This window comes from Hippoglossus hippoglossus, chromosome 15, assembly GCF_009819705.1.
Source record: "Hippoglossus hippoglossus isolate fHipHip1 chromosome 15, fHipHip1.pri, whole genome shotgun sequence".
Lineage (NCBI taxonomy): Eukaryota > Metazoa > Chordata > Actinopteri > Pleuronectiformes > Pleuronectidae > Hippoglossus > Hippoglossus hippoglossus.
The window spans coordinates 1,906,853-1,927,693 of NC_047165.1; the positions used below are offsets into that span (position 1 = coordinate 1,906,853).

The 20,841-nt window shown below is 44.5% G+C and overlaps 1 protein-coding gene across 8 annotated transcripts; it reads left to right on the top strand.

Annotated features, from left to right (window-relative positions):
* The first annotated feature begins 797 nt into the window (after window positions 1-797).
* Window positions 798-20,056, top strand: abch1 (ATP-binding cassette, sub-family H, member 1). Of its 8 annotated transcripts, none has more exons than XM_034608263.1 (20): window positions 798-895; window positions 3,196-3,344; window positions 3,888-4,047; window positions 6,440-6,594; window positions 7,875-7,982; window positions 8,372-8,465; window positions 10,803-10,877; window positions 11,103-11,274; window positions 11,526-11,622; window positions 11,731-11,899; window positions 12,287-12,387; window positions 13,906-13,976; window positions 14,210-14,259; window positions 14,614-14,670; window positions 14,757-14,827; window positions 15,085-15,173; window positions 15,912-16,015; window positions 17,487-17,646; window positions 18,113-18,217; window positions 19,260-20,056. In XM_034608263.1, exons 1-20 carry the CDS (start codon window positions 821-823, stop codon window positions 19,364-19,366), a joined length of 2,169 nt encoding a protein of 722 aa, XP_034464154.1. In that variant the 5' UTR covers window positions 798-820; the 3' UTR covers window positions 19,367-20,056. The 8 variants fall into 8 exon arrangements, with proteins under 8 accessions (XP_034464154.1, XP_034464155.1, XP_034464156.1 ...); XM_034608264.1 differs by having other exon boundaries at window positions 3,199-3,344; XM_034608265.1 differs by lacking the exon at window positions 798-895 and adding an exon at window positions 1,285-1,369.
* The last annotated feature ends 785 nt before the right edge of the window (window positions 20,057-20,841 follow it).

The window sequence follows — 20,841 nt, forward strand, 5'->3', positions numbered from 1 at the left end:
AGCACAATTATTACATCAACATTGTTGTTTATTCATTGTGTTTATTTTTTGTGAGTTTTTTGTGTGTATGTGTGTGTGGACGCCGGCCGGGGGAGGAAACATGAAACAGTGTGATACACAGGAAACTATACATTTAATGATTCACCATCATCAATATCAACAGGAAAGACTCAGTTTAATAAGTAAACTGGAAAAAGATCACATTAAATTACAGCTGGAAGAAATACTGACATTGAATATTGAATATTCTCTTATAGATCTGGTATAGAATGACCGGCTGGTACCAATATGCCCCCCCCCCCCCCCCCCCCCCTCTTTATTTGGATTGTACATCAGCAATAGTGCTAAGTTTAGTCTTTATGATCCATGATGCATTTCAAAGTGTCCTGACACTACTGTTATATAGATATATAATACATATTAAAGGTTCTTTGTGAAACTGAGGGCTTCATTAAGAACCATCTTTTATTACTAAGAGCTTCGCTCCATGAACATAATTAATTATTTGTAGATGCAGGTGGAGAAATCTGAAAAACCACTTATTGCTGCATCTGATATTTAATATTCAGAAAGGAAAAGCCCCCCCCCCCCCTCTCTCTCTCTCTCCTCCCATCCCTGTCAGTGTCTCTCTCTCTCTCTCTCTCTCTCTCTCTCTCTCTCTCTCTCTCTCCCTCTCTCCCTCTCTCTCTCTCTCTCTCTCTCTCCCCTCTCTCTCTCTCTCCCTCTCTCTCCCCCCCGCCCCCCCCCCCCTCTCTCTCTCCCCCCCCCCCCCCCCCCCCCCCCCCCCTCTCTCTCTCTCCCCGCCCTCCTCCCTGCTGCCATGGCCGCGGAGGCTGCCGCTCCGGATGCTGATGCGACGGCGGCTCTTGCAGACAGCACCGAGATGCAGGAGCGGGTGAGATGCTTTATCTTTGGGGATATTACAGGAAACTGTGTTTACGTGAAACCGTGCAGGGCTGGAATCTGTCCGTGCAGCAGCAGCAGCAGCAGGAGCAGCAGCAGGAGCATGGCCTCCCTGGTCCCTGCTGCAGCAAGATGGAGAAACCTGCAGGATGCACGCTGCTGCTGCTGCTGCTGCACGAGAGAGGAGGAGAGAGAGGAGGAGAGAGGAGGAGGAGAGAGAGGAGGAGAGAGGAGGAGGCATCTGCAGAGCGCACATCCAGTGACGCGCAGGGCCGAGGAGGCAGAAGTGAAACTTGCAGCAGCTGTGTGTGTGTGTGTGTGTGTGTGTGTGTCCGTGCACGTTCGGCTGCCGAGGCTTCTAAATAGGCCGACACAGCTCCACCGGGCGCAGCGGAGTCCGGACACGTCCGTTAACGTTCCTCCACTTTGGACGCGGACGCAAATTGGCAGCGACTTGTGAGGCGAGGTAGGAAATCCTCCAGCTGTTGAGCTGTGACGTCCTCAACATGACAGTGTGGTGACTTATCTAATTATGGGCTGTTATCAGAGGGAGACTGCGGCTGAAACACTGTGACGTTCTGGAGTTTCTAACTTTTCTGCATTTGGGTTAAATATCAAACCTCTTAAGGTGTTAAAAGTCAAAAGCTGAAGTTTCCAGAGCCCAGATTCATGATTCAAAGTGGGTCAGTTTATCCAGAAATGTCAACTTTACAGTGAAAATCAAGTTATTCTCACAATGTGTGAAGCTGCAGCCATGAAACATCTGTTTGTTTTTTTGATTAATTAAATAAATACTGCATTAATTTGGCCAGTAACTCAGAGTAAGGTCATGTGTTCTCCACGTGCCGGGCGGTGAACAGAACCTGTTCTTCCACTTTTCACTAACTGAGATGTTTGTGTCAGCCGATGTTTATACGCTCTTCCTCTCTTCGCTGTGTGGAGTCGCTCCTCAGCCCGTTCTCCTCATCCTCTCCCACTTCTCCTGCTTGTCCTCTGCTCCTCTCGGGGTGAGTGTTGGCTTCAGCTGCTGCTTCCTCACTCGGTCCACTTGGCATTTGCTGTCAGAGCTCAGATAAGGAGCCTTTATCTTGTTTTAACTCTTATCTCAGATGTTAAGGATCTGAATCGGCTCGACTTCTGAAACCACCGCAACCTCCGTAGTAACCACAGGCTAATTCATGTAGAATGGAGGTGATGCATTGAGGCTGCAGATGTAGGCTGAAGTGTCAGAGGTGAGGCCCGACCAACTGCATCAGATTATGCAATCTCCCTAATCTCCTTGCTGGAAAATGAGAGACGCCGGATTAAAGGAGGGAGTTAGTTAGAGACCGGGGGGGGGGAAACCCGTGAAAGAAGCTGTTATTAGAGATTATACCAAAGGATTGTTGTAGCTACGACCCAAATACTTTCACTACTGGGTCTGAAGAGATGCACAGAAACCAGAGAGGAGTATCAGACAAGGAGAGAGGGATGTGTCTGTGTCCTGGACTTAAGGGTTGAAGGGTGAACTGGTTTCTCTGGCCACTGGAAACCTCGAAACCACAAAGACTGAGAAGTTCCTCCAGCTGCACTTTTCTAAACTCCCACTGATGGAGCTGCAAACGTCTGCTCTGGAATGAAACTCAGTCAGGGGTGAAAGGTTTTTATTCTAAGCAACTTCCTCAAAGTTACTCTACATTTAATATAAATTGAGTCTTGTGAAAAGTTTATTTGTGTAATCTGTAATGTTACATCACTCTGTGACACACTTTCAGTTCAACAGGATCAAAGTTCAAGGATCAGAGATTGAAAGTTTGACATTTAGAGCGTAACTGACGATTTCTGCATTTCACATTGAGTTAAATAAACATGATGTGTCGACCATGTGCAAAATAGGGAAGTAATGGAAATACTTCTCCCAATTTCCTCCTATGTGTAAACGTCGTTCTGTTAAGTGCCATAAAACGACATCATAAAGCAGCAGAGAAGGAAATGCAGACACAGAATCAACTCACTAAAGTCCAGTCTCACTTTGTTGGTGTCACTTTGTTTTTAATCTGTATATTTAATAGATTATAGGAGTTCAGTTGAGAATACTGTATATTATAAACATTTTGGTTGGATACGTGTTCTTGTTCCTATCTTTATATATTCATTTATCGATTGTTTTTTAATTTAAAGTAGATTTTATTAGGTTAGGTATTTTCAGCATCAGGTCTCACAAGCATCTCACCAAACAGTGGCTCAGTCCACATGGTGAGATGTGACAGAAGAGTCTGAGCAAACTGAAGTCTGAACAAGTGTCTCTCCCAGCAGAAGGAGGAGAACATGACGGTGGATCTGGAGGCTCCTCCGCCCGCTGCACCGGAGGATTTCGCGATCCGGTGCCGAGACGTGTGCCGGTCGTACGGCAAACTGAAGGTCCTCGGCAACCTCAACCTGACGGTGCCACAGGGGCAGATGTGAGTGGAGCGCGAGGAGACGTGTCTGTGAGCTCAGATAACAAAGCAGAACCCAGCTTCAGAGGAGAACGTGACTGTATCTGTTCCCGTGCTTCATATCTCCTGATGTGTGGGTTCGGGGGTTTTCACAGACTGAGAGATACTGAGAGATGTGTTTTTTTAAGTTTCAGTTCGTGTCATGTTAGTGCCGGTGGTCAGTTTGGACTGAGTCTAACTGTAGGTTATCTTTAAAACACTCGTATCTATTGTCAGTCTGCGTCGCTCCCTTCCTGCATTGTTTGATCTATTAAACTGGTTTTTTATCTTAAGCTGTTTACATCTATGTTATCAGTCTCAATCAGTGAGTGTGCAGACACACCCCACTGCTTTTCTTTCACTTCGCTTCCTTAATCAATCACGTGCGAGGCCGTGACACCGTCTGTGTGCCAGGGCGAAAGTGCAACAACCACTGTCACAGCGACATCACTGTATTTTAACGCTTCACACAAATCATTTGAAGAATTAGACACAGAATTCAACAGTCTGTGACTCTGTCGGTTGCAGTTACGGCCTCTTGGGCCCCAGCGGCTGCGGGAAGACCACGCTGCTGAAATGCATCGTGGGGACGCTGAAGATCTCGCAGGGTCACATCACCGTGTTGGGGCGGCCTCCTGGTTTCCCTGGTCACGACGTGCCGGGGAAGAAGGTCGGGTACATGCCGCAGGTAAACAGCACATCTTTGAAATATCAGCTCTGCCTGAATATGCGTAAATGTGTATACAGTGCCTTGCATAAGTATTCACCCCCTTTGGACTTTTCTACATTTTGTCATGGTATAACCACAGATTAAAATTTATTTCATCGTGAGTTTATGTAATGGACCAACACAAAATAGTGCATCATTTGGAAGTGGGGGGAAATATTACATGGATTTCACAATTATTTACAAATAAAAATCTGAAAAGTGTTGAGTGCATATGTATTCACCCCCTTTATTGTGAAACCCCTAACAAAGATCTGGTGCGATCAATTGCCTTCACAAGTCACATTTGCAAGTCACATAATTAGTAAATAGGGTCCACCTGTCTGCAATTTAATCTCAGTATAAATACACCTGTTCTGTGAAGGCCTCAGCGTTTGTTAGAGATCATTACTGAACAAACAGCATCATGAAGACCAAGGAGCTCACCAAACAGGTCAGGGATAAAGTTGTGGAGAAATATGAAGCAGGGTTAGGTTATAAAAAAATATCCAGAGCTTTGAACATCTCTCTGAGCACCATAAAATCCATCATAAGAAAATGGAAAGAATATGGCACAACCGCAAACCTACCAAGAGGAGGCCGTCCACCCAAACTGAAGAGTCGGACAAGGAGAAAATTAATCAGAGAAGCAACCAGGAGGCCCATGGTTACTCTGGAGGAGTTGCAGAGATCCACAGCTGAGGTGGGAGAATCTGTCCACAGGACAACTATTAGTCGTCTACTCCACAAATCTGGCCTTTATGGAAGAGTGGCAAGAAGAAAGCCATTGTTGAAAGGGATCCATAAAAAATCCCGTTTGGAGTTTGCCAGAAGCCATGTGGGAGACACAGCAAACATGTGGAAGAAGGTGCTCTGGTCAGATGAGACCAAAATTGAACTTTTTGGCCTCAATGCAAAACGCTATGTGTGGCGAAAACCCAACACTGCCCATCACCCTGAGCACACCATCCCAACAGTGAAATATGGTGGTGGTAGCATCATGCTGTGGGGATGCTTCTCTTCAGCAGGTACAGGGAAACTGGTCAGAATAGAGGGAAAGATGGATGGAGCCAAATACAGGGAAATCCTTGAAGAAAATCTGATGCAGTCTGCAAAAGACTTGAGACTGGGGCGGAGGTTCATCTTCCAGCAGGACAATGACCCTAAACATACAGCCAGAGCTACAAAGGAATGGTTTGGATTAAAGAATGTTAATGTCTTAAAATGGCCCAGTCAAAGCCCAGACCTCAATCCAATAGAGAATCTATGGCAAGACTTGAAGATTGCGGTTCACAGACGGTCTCCATCCAATCTGACTGAGCTTCATCTTTTTTGCCAAGAAGAATGGACAAACCTTTCCATCTCTAGATGTGCAAAGCTGGTAGAGACATACCCCAAAAGACTTGCAGCTGTAATTGCAGCGAAAGGGGGTTCTACCAAGTATTGACACAGGGGGGTGAATACTTATGCACCCAACAGATGTCAACTTTTTTGTTCTCATTATTGTTTGTGTCACAATAAAATTTATTTTGCACCTCCAAAGTACTATGCATGTTTTGTTGATCAAACGGGAAAAAGTTTATGTAAGTCTATTTGAATTCCAGTTAGTAACAGTACATAATGGGAAAAAGTCCAAGGGGGGTGAATACTTATGCAAGGCACTGTATATGTATTAAATGTATGTACTTTTCGTCTTTAGGGGACTAATAACTAAGAATGTGTCCACAGCACTAAGTCCACTTCCTCACTCAGCTCCACATGTAAACCCAGTTTGTCCCGGGAAGGCTTTTTAAGTGTGTTTGGTGAAAGCCAATTATCACCCCGACGTTCACTGAATGCAGGGCTTAAGTGCCTTGCTCCAGGGCTCGTTTTAATTTAGCCTCTGTTGGCTCATTACAGTCAGAGTGGAAATGTGATGAGGCTGATAACACACGTGTGAGACTCACGTCCGTCCCCTTGGACGAGATCTGTGACCCTGAGAGGGAGTCATGTGACACCTTGTGTTGTCTGAGGCCAGCACTGTGAAATAAATCCTGTTCATCCTGGTTACAGAGAAATGTATGTATGGATTATTATTTAAGTAGCTAATCCTCCGAGATTAAATATTTTTTAACTAATGAAATCTAGATGTTAATCCTTTGAGTTGTGGAAGAGCTGAGTCCAGGGTTTCTGTATTAGTGCTCAGAAAACAGCACAGATGCTGATCTGCGTAAAGAACATCCAATTCAAACAGACACAAACTTAACTTACTGTTTATTTCTTATTTAATATCAGAGGACGGACAGAAAAGTGTCAAATAACTAGGACGAGGTATCGAGGGTATAAAATCCACACACACACACATATTCACACAACCTTCTCCTGTGTTGCACAGGATCTGGCGTTGTACAGCGAGTTCACCATCAGCGACACCCTGACCTTCTTCGGCCGAGTGCACGGCCTGACGGCGAAGGAAACCAAGGCGCGCATGGACTTCCTCATCGACTTCCTGGACCTACCGCAGAAACAGAGCCTGGTCCGAAAGCTCAGGTAAAACCACACGACAGCGGTGTCTTTGATTGTGAATCATATCAACGGATTAATGGCACCGTGATTCTGTTTGATTAGATTTACAGCTTGTTCACGTACGTCTGTGGACTTTGACACCTGAGGTGCATGAACTAATGTGCACACACACACACACACACACACACACACACACACACACACACACACACACACACACAGACACACACACAGACACATGTTATCCCTTTGTCTACAGCAGGTTATAAACACAGTGCCCATAAAACAATATGACCTTGTCTGATAAGGCAACAAGAGTCAAATGAAGAGATAACCAGCTCTTTAATTTGTAAGATCAGCTTTAATCTACTTGCTGTGGAGTCTTTTATGTTTACGTCAGTGTTGCAAGATTTCATCCTAAACGTATATTTATTTTTAATATTTCAATTTAGCTGAGGGTCCAACATCCCTCTGCTATGCTACAGACAAATATGTGTGTACTTTATGTAAGAGGGTCGTGAAGCTGGATAATCAGCGACTCACATTTTCACAGGAAGAGTAAAAAAAACAAAGAAATCAAGCAATGCAAATTTAAAAAATATGTTTTATACCTGTGTAATGCACAGTGTATATTCTGTGGTTGTTGGAGGAAAAGAATGATTCTCCCTTGTTCCTGGTAATGAGTCACATCCCTGATTCATGACCTTGTGTTCCTGAAGAGTCCCTTTCAAAACAGATTCAGTTCATGGAATGCTTATATCACATGTCTGTCGTGCTGCTGAGCTGCAGCTTCCGCTTCTGTTTCCCTCTTATTGTTATTGAATTGTACATTTGATATCTAAGATCTGTTTTATTAAAGATCTTCATTTCCTCGTCTGCTCTCTTGTTCGGCTGCAGAGACACACGCACGCAGCTGCAGCTGTTTACTACACATAGTATGTGAAGTATTCCTGGTATGAATGAACACAGCAAGTGGCACTGAATCTGTTTCTACCTCATATTTTATATATATATATTATTTTGTCTTGAATACAATGTAGGATCAAGCTGAGAATTTATGTTTTTCTAGTCAAAGAAATAAGATCCATTTCTCAAAGTGCCAGTTTCTCCCAGCGACCCTCTGGGTCAGGTCTGGTTGTTTCCCTCAGTGTTGTCTGGCAGGTTTTGTCTGCTCTACTCTCAGTTCCCTCCTCCCTCGGGAACGAGCGGCATGCACGGTGTTGAATTATCAGTTACGCATCATTTGAGAACGTGGCGGATGAATCTGCTTTTGATTGTTCCTGTCTCCTGTGTGTTTGCTGCAGCGGGGGTCAGAAGCGCAGAGTGTCCCTCGGTGCTGCTCTGCTCCAGAATCCAGAGCTGCTCATCCTGGACGAACCAACGGTCGGGGTGGACCCTGTGCTCAGGGCCAAGTATGTACTGTAACACACACACACACACAGAGACACACACACACACACACACACACAAACACACACACACACACACACACACACACACACACACACACACACACACACACACACACACACACACACACACACACACACACACACACAGAGACACTCGTACTGTTTCTCTGGAAAGGCCCAACAGTTCCTTAAATCCAGTTAATATTCAGTCAATAAGAAAGTCATAAACCTTTTTTCAAGGCTCACTTCTCTTTGTCGGTGTGATGCTCCAGTTTCAGACGTTTGGCCGAGAGTCCGCTGCTGGAGAAGCTTTGAGATTTGAGGAAATCATTTATTCGCCCTCGGGTCAAACGTTGTGTAATTAGATTGTTGTTGTTTCCGTTGTGCAGGATCTGGCAGCATCTGGTGGAGATCGTGAAGACGGGGAAGGTCTCGGTCATCATCACCACACACTACATCGAGGAGGCCAGACAAGCCAACGTGGTGAGATACACACGCACAGAAAATCAACTCCCGGATGTTCAGGAACACAGAATCAACAGCACCGCCTCCGCATTCATCCGCAGAAACAAAGAGTCGATTGATATCTTGTTTGATGAAGTTTATTCTTCATCAGCTTTGACAGGACGAACAAAAGCTCAATGAGAAAAGCTCCTATAGAGTTTGTATAGAAGCTCTCATCTAAAAACCATGTTTTTAGTTTCTAAAGCTCAAGTCTTTCTGTTTGTCATTTATTCCTTTGATTATTAAGTCAAGTTAATTTAAACAGCACATTTAAAAACAACCACAGTTGACCAGAGAGCTGGACAATGAAAGAAGACACAATGTGAAATACAAGTAAAGAATTAAATAATATGAAATAAAACAATGGATAAAATTAAAAATGCTACGTTTAACACTTAAAAAGATATTTGTAGTTTAATAACTTACATAAATCCCACAAAAAGACCAAATTCATCATCATTAATTCCATAATAATTCACCACAGTAGCAAAATGTGCCGGAAATAGTCCCCCCCCCCCCCCCCCCACATACACACTTGACTCTTTACTCACATTTTACAGTTTGAAACTGTGAAGAAACACAGAGAGAGAGAGAGAAGAGGAAGTAAAGGTTTAAAATTAAAGTGTCCGTTGAGTCATTTCAGGTTGTTTCTGGTTTCATGTGTGTTCTTACTGTTCAGTCGAAGCTTTCAGCCTGAATCACGTCAGGACGCTTCTGAACACCAGCAGGTTTGTGGCGAACGGTCCCACACATGAACAGCAGGGATAAAGTAAGTGGGCCTGTAGAGTTACACACGTGTCGCCCTCAGACTAATATCTGGCTCTGCATAAATCCACGAGTTCATTCACTGTGTGTCCCACGCTAATCTGCTTTGTATATCAAGCCCAGTACTTTACAGTGGAGCGTTTGTACTGTAGACTCCCTGATGTTGGAAATTCTGGAAATGTGCTTTTTCACTTCTCCAGGGAGAGGTGTAAAAACTGGAGGTGGTTAAAAAGTGAGGCTCAGTGGATGGAGCTTTGACTCGTTGTTAAGTGCACTTCTCTTTTTCAAGATTCAGTCCCAACAGTCCCTTCAATCCATCCATCCATCCTCTATACTTCTGATCCTTTAATGGTTGCGAGGGGCTGGAACCAACCCTTACAAATTCAATGTAGGGAACAAAAATATTTGGGTCTGAACCTCATCATTTTACTTTCTTACACTTCACTTTAAAAAGAGTGTTCTCTAGCTCCCCTGGTGGTTTGAGGCACACCCCCCCACCAAGTTTCTTAGTAATCAATAAAAAATGTTTTTGCGAAGGAGCTGACATTTCACTTCTCTTTTTTTATTTGAGTGACACATGTCGGGGAGTTTCAGACTCAAACTTGAACCCCAAAACAATGTCAGAGGTTATTTCGGCCTCTCGCTGATGCAGCTGCATAAATAACAGAGTCGGAAATTCTCCACTAAAGCTGCTGCGTGGCGTCTCCACTCAGGAGGTGACAGGCGGGTGGAGGGAGATTCTGATGGTGGGAGAATGAGGTGGATCCACTGGTTTCTGTCTGGGACTTGTTCTGTCACCTGGACAGAACAACGTCAGGTGGTTCAACAAGGAATGAAAACACGCTCGCTTGTTGTTTCTTACTCCGTCCGGGACAATAGACTTTAATCACATGAAACCTCGACCTACTGAGGAGATCAAAGGGACCAGTTATGAAAACCAGTTCCTCCAGTGCTCTGTAACCAGCTGGCTCATGTCCAAAAACATATTTTAAAAATCCTCATTAGTCAAAAGTCTTTGTTCAAATTGACATATTGGCTTCCCAAACATTTAAGGGATTTTGTTGAGGTGCTGTTGGTGAAAGCACCTGTCTGGTAAACAGGGGATCATGGGTTCAAGTCCCAGCAGTGCCTTGCTTGTATTTCATGAGGTAGAGAGGGTCGGCCACTAACCAGAAGGTCGTGGTGGTTTGATCCCCGCCTCGTTCAGTCTGCATTCTGAAGTGCAAGATGCTTAACCCCTAGTTTCCCCTGATAGCTGGAAAGTGTTTTTTGTCATCTAATCTTACAGATTTTCGTTTTTTATTGTTTCTACTATTTTTCGTTTCTTTCCTGTTTTGGACTTTTATGTGTTTTCTAAATGCTTTGGAAGTTTCGATTCATGTGCAGGTGCCGGGATCTGTCTGGATTTTGTTCCCTGACATCTGGAGCATGAAAACTTTCCTCTACATAAAAAGTGGCAGCACGCAGATGTTTAAAAACAAAAAGACAAAACTATATTTTATGAATATCACTTCTTCATTCTCTCTTCTTCTCCTTTTCCCTGCTCTCCAGGTCGGGCTCATGCGGAGCGGCCACTTGCTGGCGGAGGGGCCTCCAGACGCAGTCATGAAGCAGCACAATGCAACGGTGAGTAGAGTTTGAGCCCCTGGTGGACTGGAGGGACAGGTGCAGGTAGTGAGGACAGGGACGTTCATGGATCAGATGCATATTCTCCACTTCTGTCAAAAGCCAATAAAGAAACTTCGCATCAGATCAGGGAATAAATTCTTTGTTCTAAAGCGGCTTTATCTAAGGTGATGAATAAACAAGGAGCTTTTATGTCTTGTTTAAACTCCTGTTCTCCTCCCGCAGACCCTGGAGCACGCCTTCCTGCAGCTGTGTCAGACTTCAGACCAGGTCGACTCCAAACGAGAATCCAGTCCACAGGGGGCGCCGCTGGAGTCGTTCGAGAGCGGGCGAGACGAGACTCGGCCAATTCTCGCCATCGGAGCCGGAGCCGTGGAGGAGGTTCCCAAATATTCAGGTACTGATTTGAAACATGCACAGAAATGTTCTACCCAGTTTATCACGAGTCATATTTCTGTTTCCTGTCCCTGAGGGTGGCACTGTGGACAAACAGGTGCATATCACATAAGTGTCCCAGGTTTGAATCCCCTCTGTCACTTGAGTTTGAAGGTCAAAGGTCGAGAGGTTGAAACATGTTGGGGAACGTCTTGAAGGCGTTTGAATGGTGACTTGTTGAGAACAGAACCTGAACCCCTGTGTGTTCTGTAGTGGACTGGAAGGTGCGAGCCCGACACCTGCTGCCTAAGTGGAGGAACATCGCCGCCCTGATGATCAAGACGCTGGTGCGGATGAAGAGAATGCCCGGGTACGTCCACGTTAATAATGTCGCTCCTCACTTCTATCAGCAGAAGTCCTGGTTTGACGAGGGACACGTTGGTCCTCTTACTTGTCCCTGTCCCCTCTGTGTTTGCAGCTCGTTGTGTTTCCAGTTCGTGCTGCCCGTCATCCAGATCTCTCTGATCTGTTTGTGCGTGGGAGGAGATCCACGGGGGGTCCAGGTCGCCGTCGTGAACAACGAGACCTCCCCCTCGGCGTACAGCCAATCGCTGCTCTCCTTCCTGGACAACACCAGTGTGCACCAGGTATTTCTCCGACCTCGTGAGACACAAACCCACACGAGGGAGGTTTCAATGTTCACGTGCTGCGACCAAAGAGGAAGCAGGTAGTTTCTGTGCTACGTGTTCTGTTATTCATTTGTTGGCTCACTGGTTTATAAAGTTTACCACAAAGCTCAGGTCTAAGTTTCACTTCAGTTCAGAACATGATGACTTTGTTTTTCTAGGAAACACAAAGGTCGTCTCCTGGTGCGACACCGTTCGGTTTATTATATAAAACTTAAGTTTCCAACTCACAAAAGCTTGAGTGAAGCTGCTTTATAACAAATATGAGAAGATTTGAATCTATTTCCCTAGAGTGCAACATTATATATTATTACATATAATATATAAAGTGTTGCTCTTCGTCCACAGGTGCCCTTGTCTCATGCAGAGGCTTTCGATGGGATCCATAATGGGGAGTATTGGGGCGTCATCGGCTTCGGGAAGAACTTCACCAGCTACCTGACAAAAAGGTGAACGCACCAATCACGTGACATCAGCCACCATGTGACCAGTTATTAAAATCTGCTCTTCCAATATCAGTTCAGTTCAGAGTAGGTACCAGGACAGAAAACACTGGATCCATGATAATATGATGTGTAGGATCTACACATTAATGAAGTATGAAAACGACACAGAAACGAATCAAACTGCGTCATCACGACTTCTGTGAAGCGTCTTATAGAAAACATACGATTGTGAATCCGTCTCATTCTCGACTTAACTCCTCACAGGCGACGAGGAAGTTAAATAAATCCTCACTGAGAGTTTGAGCTCACGCTGGAGTCACATGAGGAATTTCAATCTCCACAAATCCACTTATAGTCCTGTGTCCATATGTGGAGCATTTAGGTCTTAATGCTGATCAACGTAGTAAAAAAGATCAAGTGTGTCAATGGGTTTGAATAACTTTTATATATTATGCACCATACACAATAGTAAAGGTATTAGAAGGAGCAAATCTGCAGCAGCACAATGTTTAACATGCAGAGAGAGATTACACTTTACACAGATCCACTCCCAGTCTGAAGCGTTTGTGTTCACACACGAACTTCTGGTCCATTTACGGACTAAACGTGAGTCGGCCTGATGCAAAGTAGATGCTGTGTCACACACGCTGCATCTCAGGGATGATTTGACTGAAGTAGTTGTTGAGAAATTATTGAGAAATCCAAAACAAATGAAATCAGATTATAATCCAGACTCCTTGTTTAATGCAGAGTTAAATGAACAGGGAATACACACCTGGTATTTTCAGTCTGACCTGTTTGTTACTCGACCAGTCTCAACTTGTGTGTAGACACAATGTGACCGTTATCACGTGGCTCTGTTTCCCTCCTCCTCTTCCTCCTCTTCCTCATCTTCCTCATCTAACCCCTCATAGTTGCTTTTCATTCACCGCACAAAACTGAGCGTTGTGTTGTTAATCACCTGCAACCGTTCAAAAGCCACAGTGAAGCACAAACGACTCCATCAAATGCCATTCCAGTCATCACACACAGACACACACACACACACACACACACACACACACACACACACACACACACACACCCACACACACACACACACACACACACACAAATCAAACCACACCAGCTTCAAAATTTCCATCATGTGAGGATGAGTCAGTCGAGGAGGATAAAGGGCATGAGTTGTTGTGTTGGGTGTGATTCACCGTGTGTGTGTGTGTGTGTGTGTGTGTGTGTGTGTGTGTGTGTGTGTGTGTGTGTGTGTGTGTGTGTGTGTGTGTGTGTGTGCCTGCTCCTTCCTGTCCCACACACACCTGGGCAGCTCTTCACTGAATCATGTGACAGACGTTGTTCTTGTATGAAAACAGCAGGTTACTGCTACATTCACATTTCATGAAGCAATAATAGACCTGATTTTATAAAGGGAGAAGTTTGATACGAGCTCTGTAAAATAATCCTATAATATAATAATTCAATGAGAACGTATGAGAAACGGATCATGACTCTTTGGCTCCACAGGATGATGCAGCGGCAGGTTTCCAGGGAGGTGGTCGATGGAGGATCGGTGCACGTCTGGCTGGACCTGACAAGTAAGATGAAAACACCTCGTGGTTTGTGGTGGATTTCATATTTACGTGTTAATCTAGTTTAAATCTCAAGAGTCTTATCGAACAATTGGTATAATTACATGTGAGTATATTATATTTAATAGAACTTAAAGGATCAACTGAACTGTATATGAACTGAAATATAGAAGAAAAAACTATCAATTATCTACTGTGATTCAGAGAAGCTCATTTTTGCTGTTTATGTTTTTTTCTAGATCGACAAATTGCCTTAATGCTGCAGAAGAAGCTTCACGAGGCTTTTCAGGTACAAATGTGCTTCCTGCCTTTTGTTTCATTAGCTTTAAATATTATATACACACGATATTTATAGTGTACAAGAAATACACATGCAACACAACAGCAGCAGCATATTTACAACATCAATATCAACATCAGTGCCACATTACTGGTTTCTGCTATTGACGCTGTTCCACAACAACACAAGAACAAACTCTTCATAGAAACAACCTGGGATTTGTGAATATGAGCTTTACCAATAAAATGTCATTGATTTGATTAATTCCACTGAAAGTTGATGAAAATGCAGTTTCAGTTATAATCCGTCTTGCTTCACTGATCCATGCGAACAAGTAGTTGAAACTCTGTCGTCTTCCTGCAGGACTTTGTGGACAATAAGCTGGGCAGCATGTCGTACTTGGTGTCGCTGCCGGTGAAGGTACGAAAAGAGCCGAAGCAACAATCAAACCAGAGGAATAAGGATCAAAGCAAAAAAATGAATCTTTAGTTTCTGTCCTCTTCTAGATCGAGGAGCCGATCTACGGCGACGAGAACACAGACTTCACCACATTTGTGATGCCTGGAGCTGTTCTCAGGTCAGTGGGATGCGAGCTGGTTGAATTCAAGCTTCGACCCCTTTAAATACCAATAAACTCAATATTGACAATAAACCCAGGTGTGATCACCGAAATTGGCTGTTGAATATGTGATAATCCGGCGTGAACCAGACACTCTTCTCCTTTTTTTCTTCCCAACATATCAATGAAAACTGTAACCGAATTTATGTATTTATTTATTTATATGTTACTCGTGTGTTCTTCGTCGCTCCTCCTCTTCCTCTCTCCCCGTCCAGTATCACCTTCTATCTGGCCGTGGGTCTGACGGCTCTCTCCTTCGTCCTGGAGAGGAAGGAGGGGCTTCTGGACAGATGCTGGGTCGCAGGTGAGAGGTCAAATGTTGTAAAGATTTAACTGCACTGATTGTGTGTTTGACTTTGTTCTGTATTAATTATCTGTATTGTAAACGTCCTATTTTACTTAGTTCGATCATCACTCTTCTGCAGCTTCGTGGTTTCACGTACTTTCTGAGTTCTTTGTAATTCCCTGCAGCTTTTAATTAGGAAAGCTGAGCATACAAACACAAATAAGTCTTCTAAATGCAAAAACTTAATACAAAACTTTAATTTCCCCCTTTTTTTGATTGATTGTAGTTATTATTGCTGCTTGTCTTTCACATGTCAGTAATAAATACTTGTGTTTAAATGTACATTTTATAGAAAAGTGAAGTATAAAGGTGAAGGATGTTTATATCCAACCTGTTAAATGACAGACTCCTCTTATTATTATTATATTCTTAGATTCATTCAAATTGTTCAACTGTAGCTTAATGAAGCTACCAAGATAAATAATTGAAGTGTAATTTGAGATGTTACCAGTAGAGGGAGTCACATGATCACAGCAGCGTGTGACGGTGTTTACCAGCAAGAAAGAAGAATTACTACTGTTATATTATTACTTTAACTGTTTTAAACGTATTTATAACTATGCAGATATTTTAATTGAAGAATTAATGATGAATAATGATTTGTTAAATTTAGAGAATGGATGATTGAGTGATTTTGTTTATTCAGAGGATCTTTGATTTGACTCTGACTGTGATGTTCCTGTGTCTCTGCACCAGGTGTGAGCTCCATGGAGACGATGCTGGCTCACCTCTTCTCTCAGCTGTTTGTCATCAGCGTCCAGATCCTCCTGCTGCTGCTCTTCATCCTGCTCGCCTTCAACGTTCGTCCTGCACAGACACACACACACACACACACACACACACACACACACACACACACACACACACACACACACACACGCACACACAGCGATACAAACTGCAGAAAGCAGCTAAAACTGAAAATGATGAATATAAAACGCATATCGTGATCACACATTGAAATATAGCATTAAACATTAAAAGCAGATGTGGGTATCGAGTCGTATTTAATCGTGTTATTATCGTGACCAGCGTCTGTTTGGAGGAGATATTCTGAAAGGTCACTGCATTCACGACGTGATGTGCTGCGTCGGAGGTTCACGGCTGGAGGTTCGTGTTTTGCAGAAGCTGAAGCTCCATTAGTCGCTCATTTGCATTTTTATCACATCAGGAAAAAATGGGACTTTACCTCCAGAACATTAGAGTCGTGATAATTCATTTCACCCGTCACGCACACTGTTATTGTCTGAGATGATATAATTAATATTGTTCGGTGAGATGTGCACGTGACAGCAGCAGCAGACTCTGGAGGTCACAGAGGTCATTGATCACTTTGTGACCCTGTTTGGGATCAATACAGGCAAAGACAGGATAGACATCATGTGTGTGTGTGTGTGTGTGGCCTCGTCTGTGTGTTAAAATGTGTGTGTCCGTGTGTGTTAGTGTGTGTCCGTGTGTGTCAGTGTGTCCATGTGTGGGTTAATTAAGGTGCTGAAGTCCAAAGAGACCACCACTCCATAAATCACTTCCCGCGCTGCCCGTATCCAGGGATCACTGCGGGATCGCCACGACAACAACCTTGATTGCTGTGGCAACCGAGTGGTCATGTGGCCTCCCGGTGCAGGGCTATTTTTGCACGTCGTCAGGGGAGACGGATAGTGCCTTAACACACACACACACACACACACACACACACACACACACACGTCTGCAAATTCTCTTGGAGTTCATAGAGTTATCACTTTGAGTCCTGACACTTTCAGACTTGTTTTTATTATACTTTGAAAAGGAGGAAATAGTCTTAATTAATCCGCTGATTGCCACCTCAGGTTCCTGGAACACGAAGGGGAACATGACATCACGTCCTCAGGGAGGATTTTTCTATTAAAACCTCAGACTTTGAAATGAGTTCCACACAAAGACCAAGAACTGGAGGAGATTTGAGCTTGTTTCCGAGAATAAGTTTGAAAAATGAGTTTTTCAGATCAAGGAAACCACTGAAAAGTAAACTTGTATTTTCTGTGTGATCATTGCATCTGTAGGTTGTAATATTCTGGATTTCTTTGTGTGAAACCATGTGTTTGTCCTGGTTCTAACTCTGCCCCCCCCCCCCCCCCCCCCCCCTCTCTCTTTAGTTCCACCTCAGTTCTCTTCATGAAAACACTCGAGACGTTTACGAGCCTGTTGTCCCTCTCACCTCTCTCTCTCTCTCTCTCTCTCTCTCTCTCTCTCTCTCTCTCTCTCTCTCTCTCTCTCTCTCTCTCCCTGCAGATGCCTAATGAAGGCTCCCTGGTGCTGGTCATAATTCTCATCGTGCTGCAGGGCGTCACCGGCATCTCGTTCGGCCTCGTCATCTCCGCCGCAATCGATGACGAGCAGAGCGCCAACCAGGCCGCTCTGGGCGTGTTTTACCCCAACCTCATCCTCAGCGGTAGGCCTCTGAGTGGATGTGTGTGTGTCTGCGATGTGTGAGTGACTTCAAAAGTCCTGTAGGTGTCTGATTATTGGAGCATTATTCAACATCCTGAAACCTCGAGCCTCTGGTTTAGTTGCGGTTCAGGATACAGAAATCTTTGCTGAAGCAGCAGTGGCTCCGTCAAGTTCTCCATCGCCTCCAACGATCCTTCCTCCAGCTCCATTCAGTCGCTGCACCGGAGCCGTCGACCGTATCAAACCATTAAAGCTTTATTAAGCATTTAACAGATATTTAATCTGTGTTAAATTACCGGGTTCATTGAGGAGTTGGAAACAGCAGTTAAATAAATCTCACTGGAGCGTTCATATCTCCCCCCCCCTCCCTTCTGTGCTTTGGATGATTCAAATGAAATGAAAAGTTATCCCTTCCTCTATGTTTTAATTTGTAAATATAAGAGCATCTCCTCTGCCCTGACCTGCAGGTATCATCTGGCCCGTGGAGTGTATCCCGTATCCTCTCCGATACCTCAGCCTGGCTCTTCCTCAGACCTACGCCTCTGAAGCCCTCCGCTGTATAATGTACAGAGGTAATGTAGACACGCGTTACACAACACGCATCGATTCTGTAACGTTATGAGCTCCCGCAGCTCCTGCAGCTCCTCCGGCGCGGCGTTGGCACGTGTTACCGTCAGATTGTCACGGTACACGCTGCAGCCGCTCGTCTGAATCATTCATCAGCCCTGGATCCTGTGTAACTGAACTTCCTGGAATAGGAGGTGTAGAGGTTTCGCTCTGTCTCTGGACGCCATCGTGTCCGGACAGTAAGAGCAGCTCCCTCCATGTTACGGGATACACGTCAAACGCAGGAAGTCGGCGGCACCGTTTCCTGCTTCAGAACCTTATCTTAGAGGTTCAGTGGTCGACGAGGGACGTTTCACTGATTAGATTCACGTGCACTTCAGTGCCCAACATCTGATGTCCATGCTCTGCACCAGGCTCCCAGTCACTGTGGCCTCAATAAGCTTCCACGGAGCTAATAGAATATGACAGATGATATAATAATAAACCTGGATTTCCTGTGTTTGTTGGATCACATCACCGAGAGATTGATGGTTTTTGCAGATATGATCTATTTTAATACACAGAAGACGCTGCTCATAACCAGATTCTGTTCATGAATGAGGAAAACAGACATTACTTCACTTTCTGTGGCTGTTCTCCATCTTTCAATCACATCAGAAGTAATGTTGGCCAGTTGTTGTGGAACTGTAGAGGAGTGAACGCGATTCAGAAAAGATCTGCATTTATCTTTAGATTCTGCAGTAAAAATATGGTTTATTTCTTTATCATGAGGTTTTATAACATGTCTTAAGAATTGTTCCCATTTAAAGAAATATACCAACATATGTATCAGCCGACATATTGATATCAGAAAGTAGCAGAGCCCTTTACTGTCGTTTTCATGATGATGCTCCTCGTTGAACATTAAATTAAAATGATGGCCTGATTGTTTATTTGTTAATATGTGTAGAATATATGTAAAAACAGTTTATCAGTCATAAATATCCCACGTCCTGTCAGCCTCTTCTGACCTCTGTATTGAAATATGAACGTGTGACTCTCCGACAGGTTGGGGTCTGACTCAGATGATGGTGTGGCGAGGCTTCGCCGTCACCCTCGGCTGGAACACCTTCTTCCTCATCCTGGCCACGGTCATCTTAAAGCTGAGGACGTGATCGCCCTCGCCCCCCCCCCCCCCCCCCGGAGGACATCCCCCAGTGCGGGGACGGACGCTGCCCGGGAGACGCCCGGGACACGAGGACTCACCTGGGCCTCCTGTCTGTGGATGTACTGAAGCAGCGGAGACCAGGAGGAGACACGTTATCTGTCTCTCACAGACACATGATCCTGATCCTGCAACAGTCCCAATGTGGGAGAAATTTCAAAAAACACTGCATGTTGACGTACGTGTGACGACACACATGCACAATATGAGGATATTTGTTGAGCAGCAAACAGAAGGATCCTATTTCGTCGTACAGTTCGTTTCACATATATTTGTGTTGATATATATTTCACCCTCAGAACGAGCCCGGCACAACTCAGGGTCACTTTCTTTGTTTCCGTTTGTCCTTCGTCTTCACGCTGATCGAGAGATTCTGCTGTGATTCACTTTATTTCAAAATCGGTGAGGCCTCGAGACTCCATTTGGTAAAATGAGGAAGAGAAGTTGTTGAATTCACTGGAGGATGTGGTTCTTTCGTCTGCACGGTTCTTGTTTGTCTAACGAACATTTACATTATAGAGAAAACGTTTTTAAAAAACAGTCATAGCACAAGAGAATCTCGAGCCTGTTTTTATTGGCTTTACAATGAGAAAAGGCGAGGAGGGGGTTGTTGTTGTTGTTGTTGTTGCAATGCATCATGGGAACCCAGAGCCGGTTCTAAAGGGCCGATCTCTTCCCAGCGCTCCGGCTTCCAGCAGCATCTCCTCTGGTTTCTCACTGGTTGTGTCTGTGGACAGTTTTGCGTCCCGTCCAGTGCGAGACAGGAAGCGGTAACCACGTCTCAAGTCGGTGAGACGCACCGTTACCAGGTGCTCAAACGCAGAACTGTTGAGTTTTGTGCCTACATCAGCTGTGAGAGGAGAAACGGGGGGGGGGGGAGGTTTGACGTTGGTGGAGGGAAAGTGTTGTTGTACTTTTAGTTATTCGATCAGTCTCCACTTCGCCGGACGGAGTGGAGGCAGTGGGACGGATTTCTGTCTCATGTGCCCGGCTCCTCAAGCTGTTGTTGCCGTAGACTGTAAATAAAGAAGGACGACATGACAGCTCCAACGCCCCCTGGTGGTGCAGCATGAACCCTGCCTCCTCCATGTTAGTGGAAGGGTTATGGGCCAAACGGAGAAGTCAAAGCACCTGAGACTGACTTGCAATTGGTCGAGCTTGTGTATCGACCTCACTACCAAGACGCCGGTGGAGACGAGTGGAGACGAGTCGTCCATCTTTAGTTCCAGTCTTTGGTTGTTGTGTTGACTGCACTGGAGGAAAAGGGAAGAAATATGTTTTTTAATTCCATAATTGATGTTTAAATATGAAATATATCCAGGCTGTGTTGTTAGATTGTTGTTGTTGATTTGTCGGTTTAGAGCCTTTTTTGTTCCAGTCATCAATAATGAAGAATTCTGCGTTTTAAACACTTTGACATCGTAT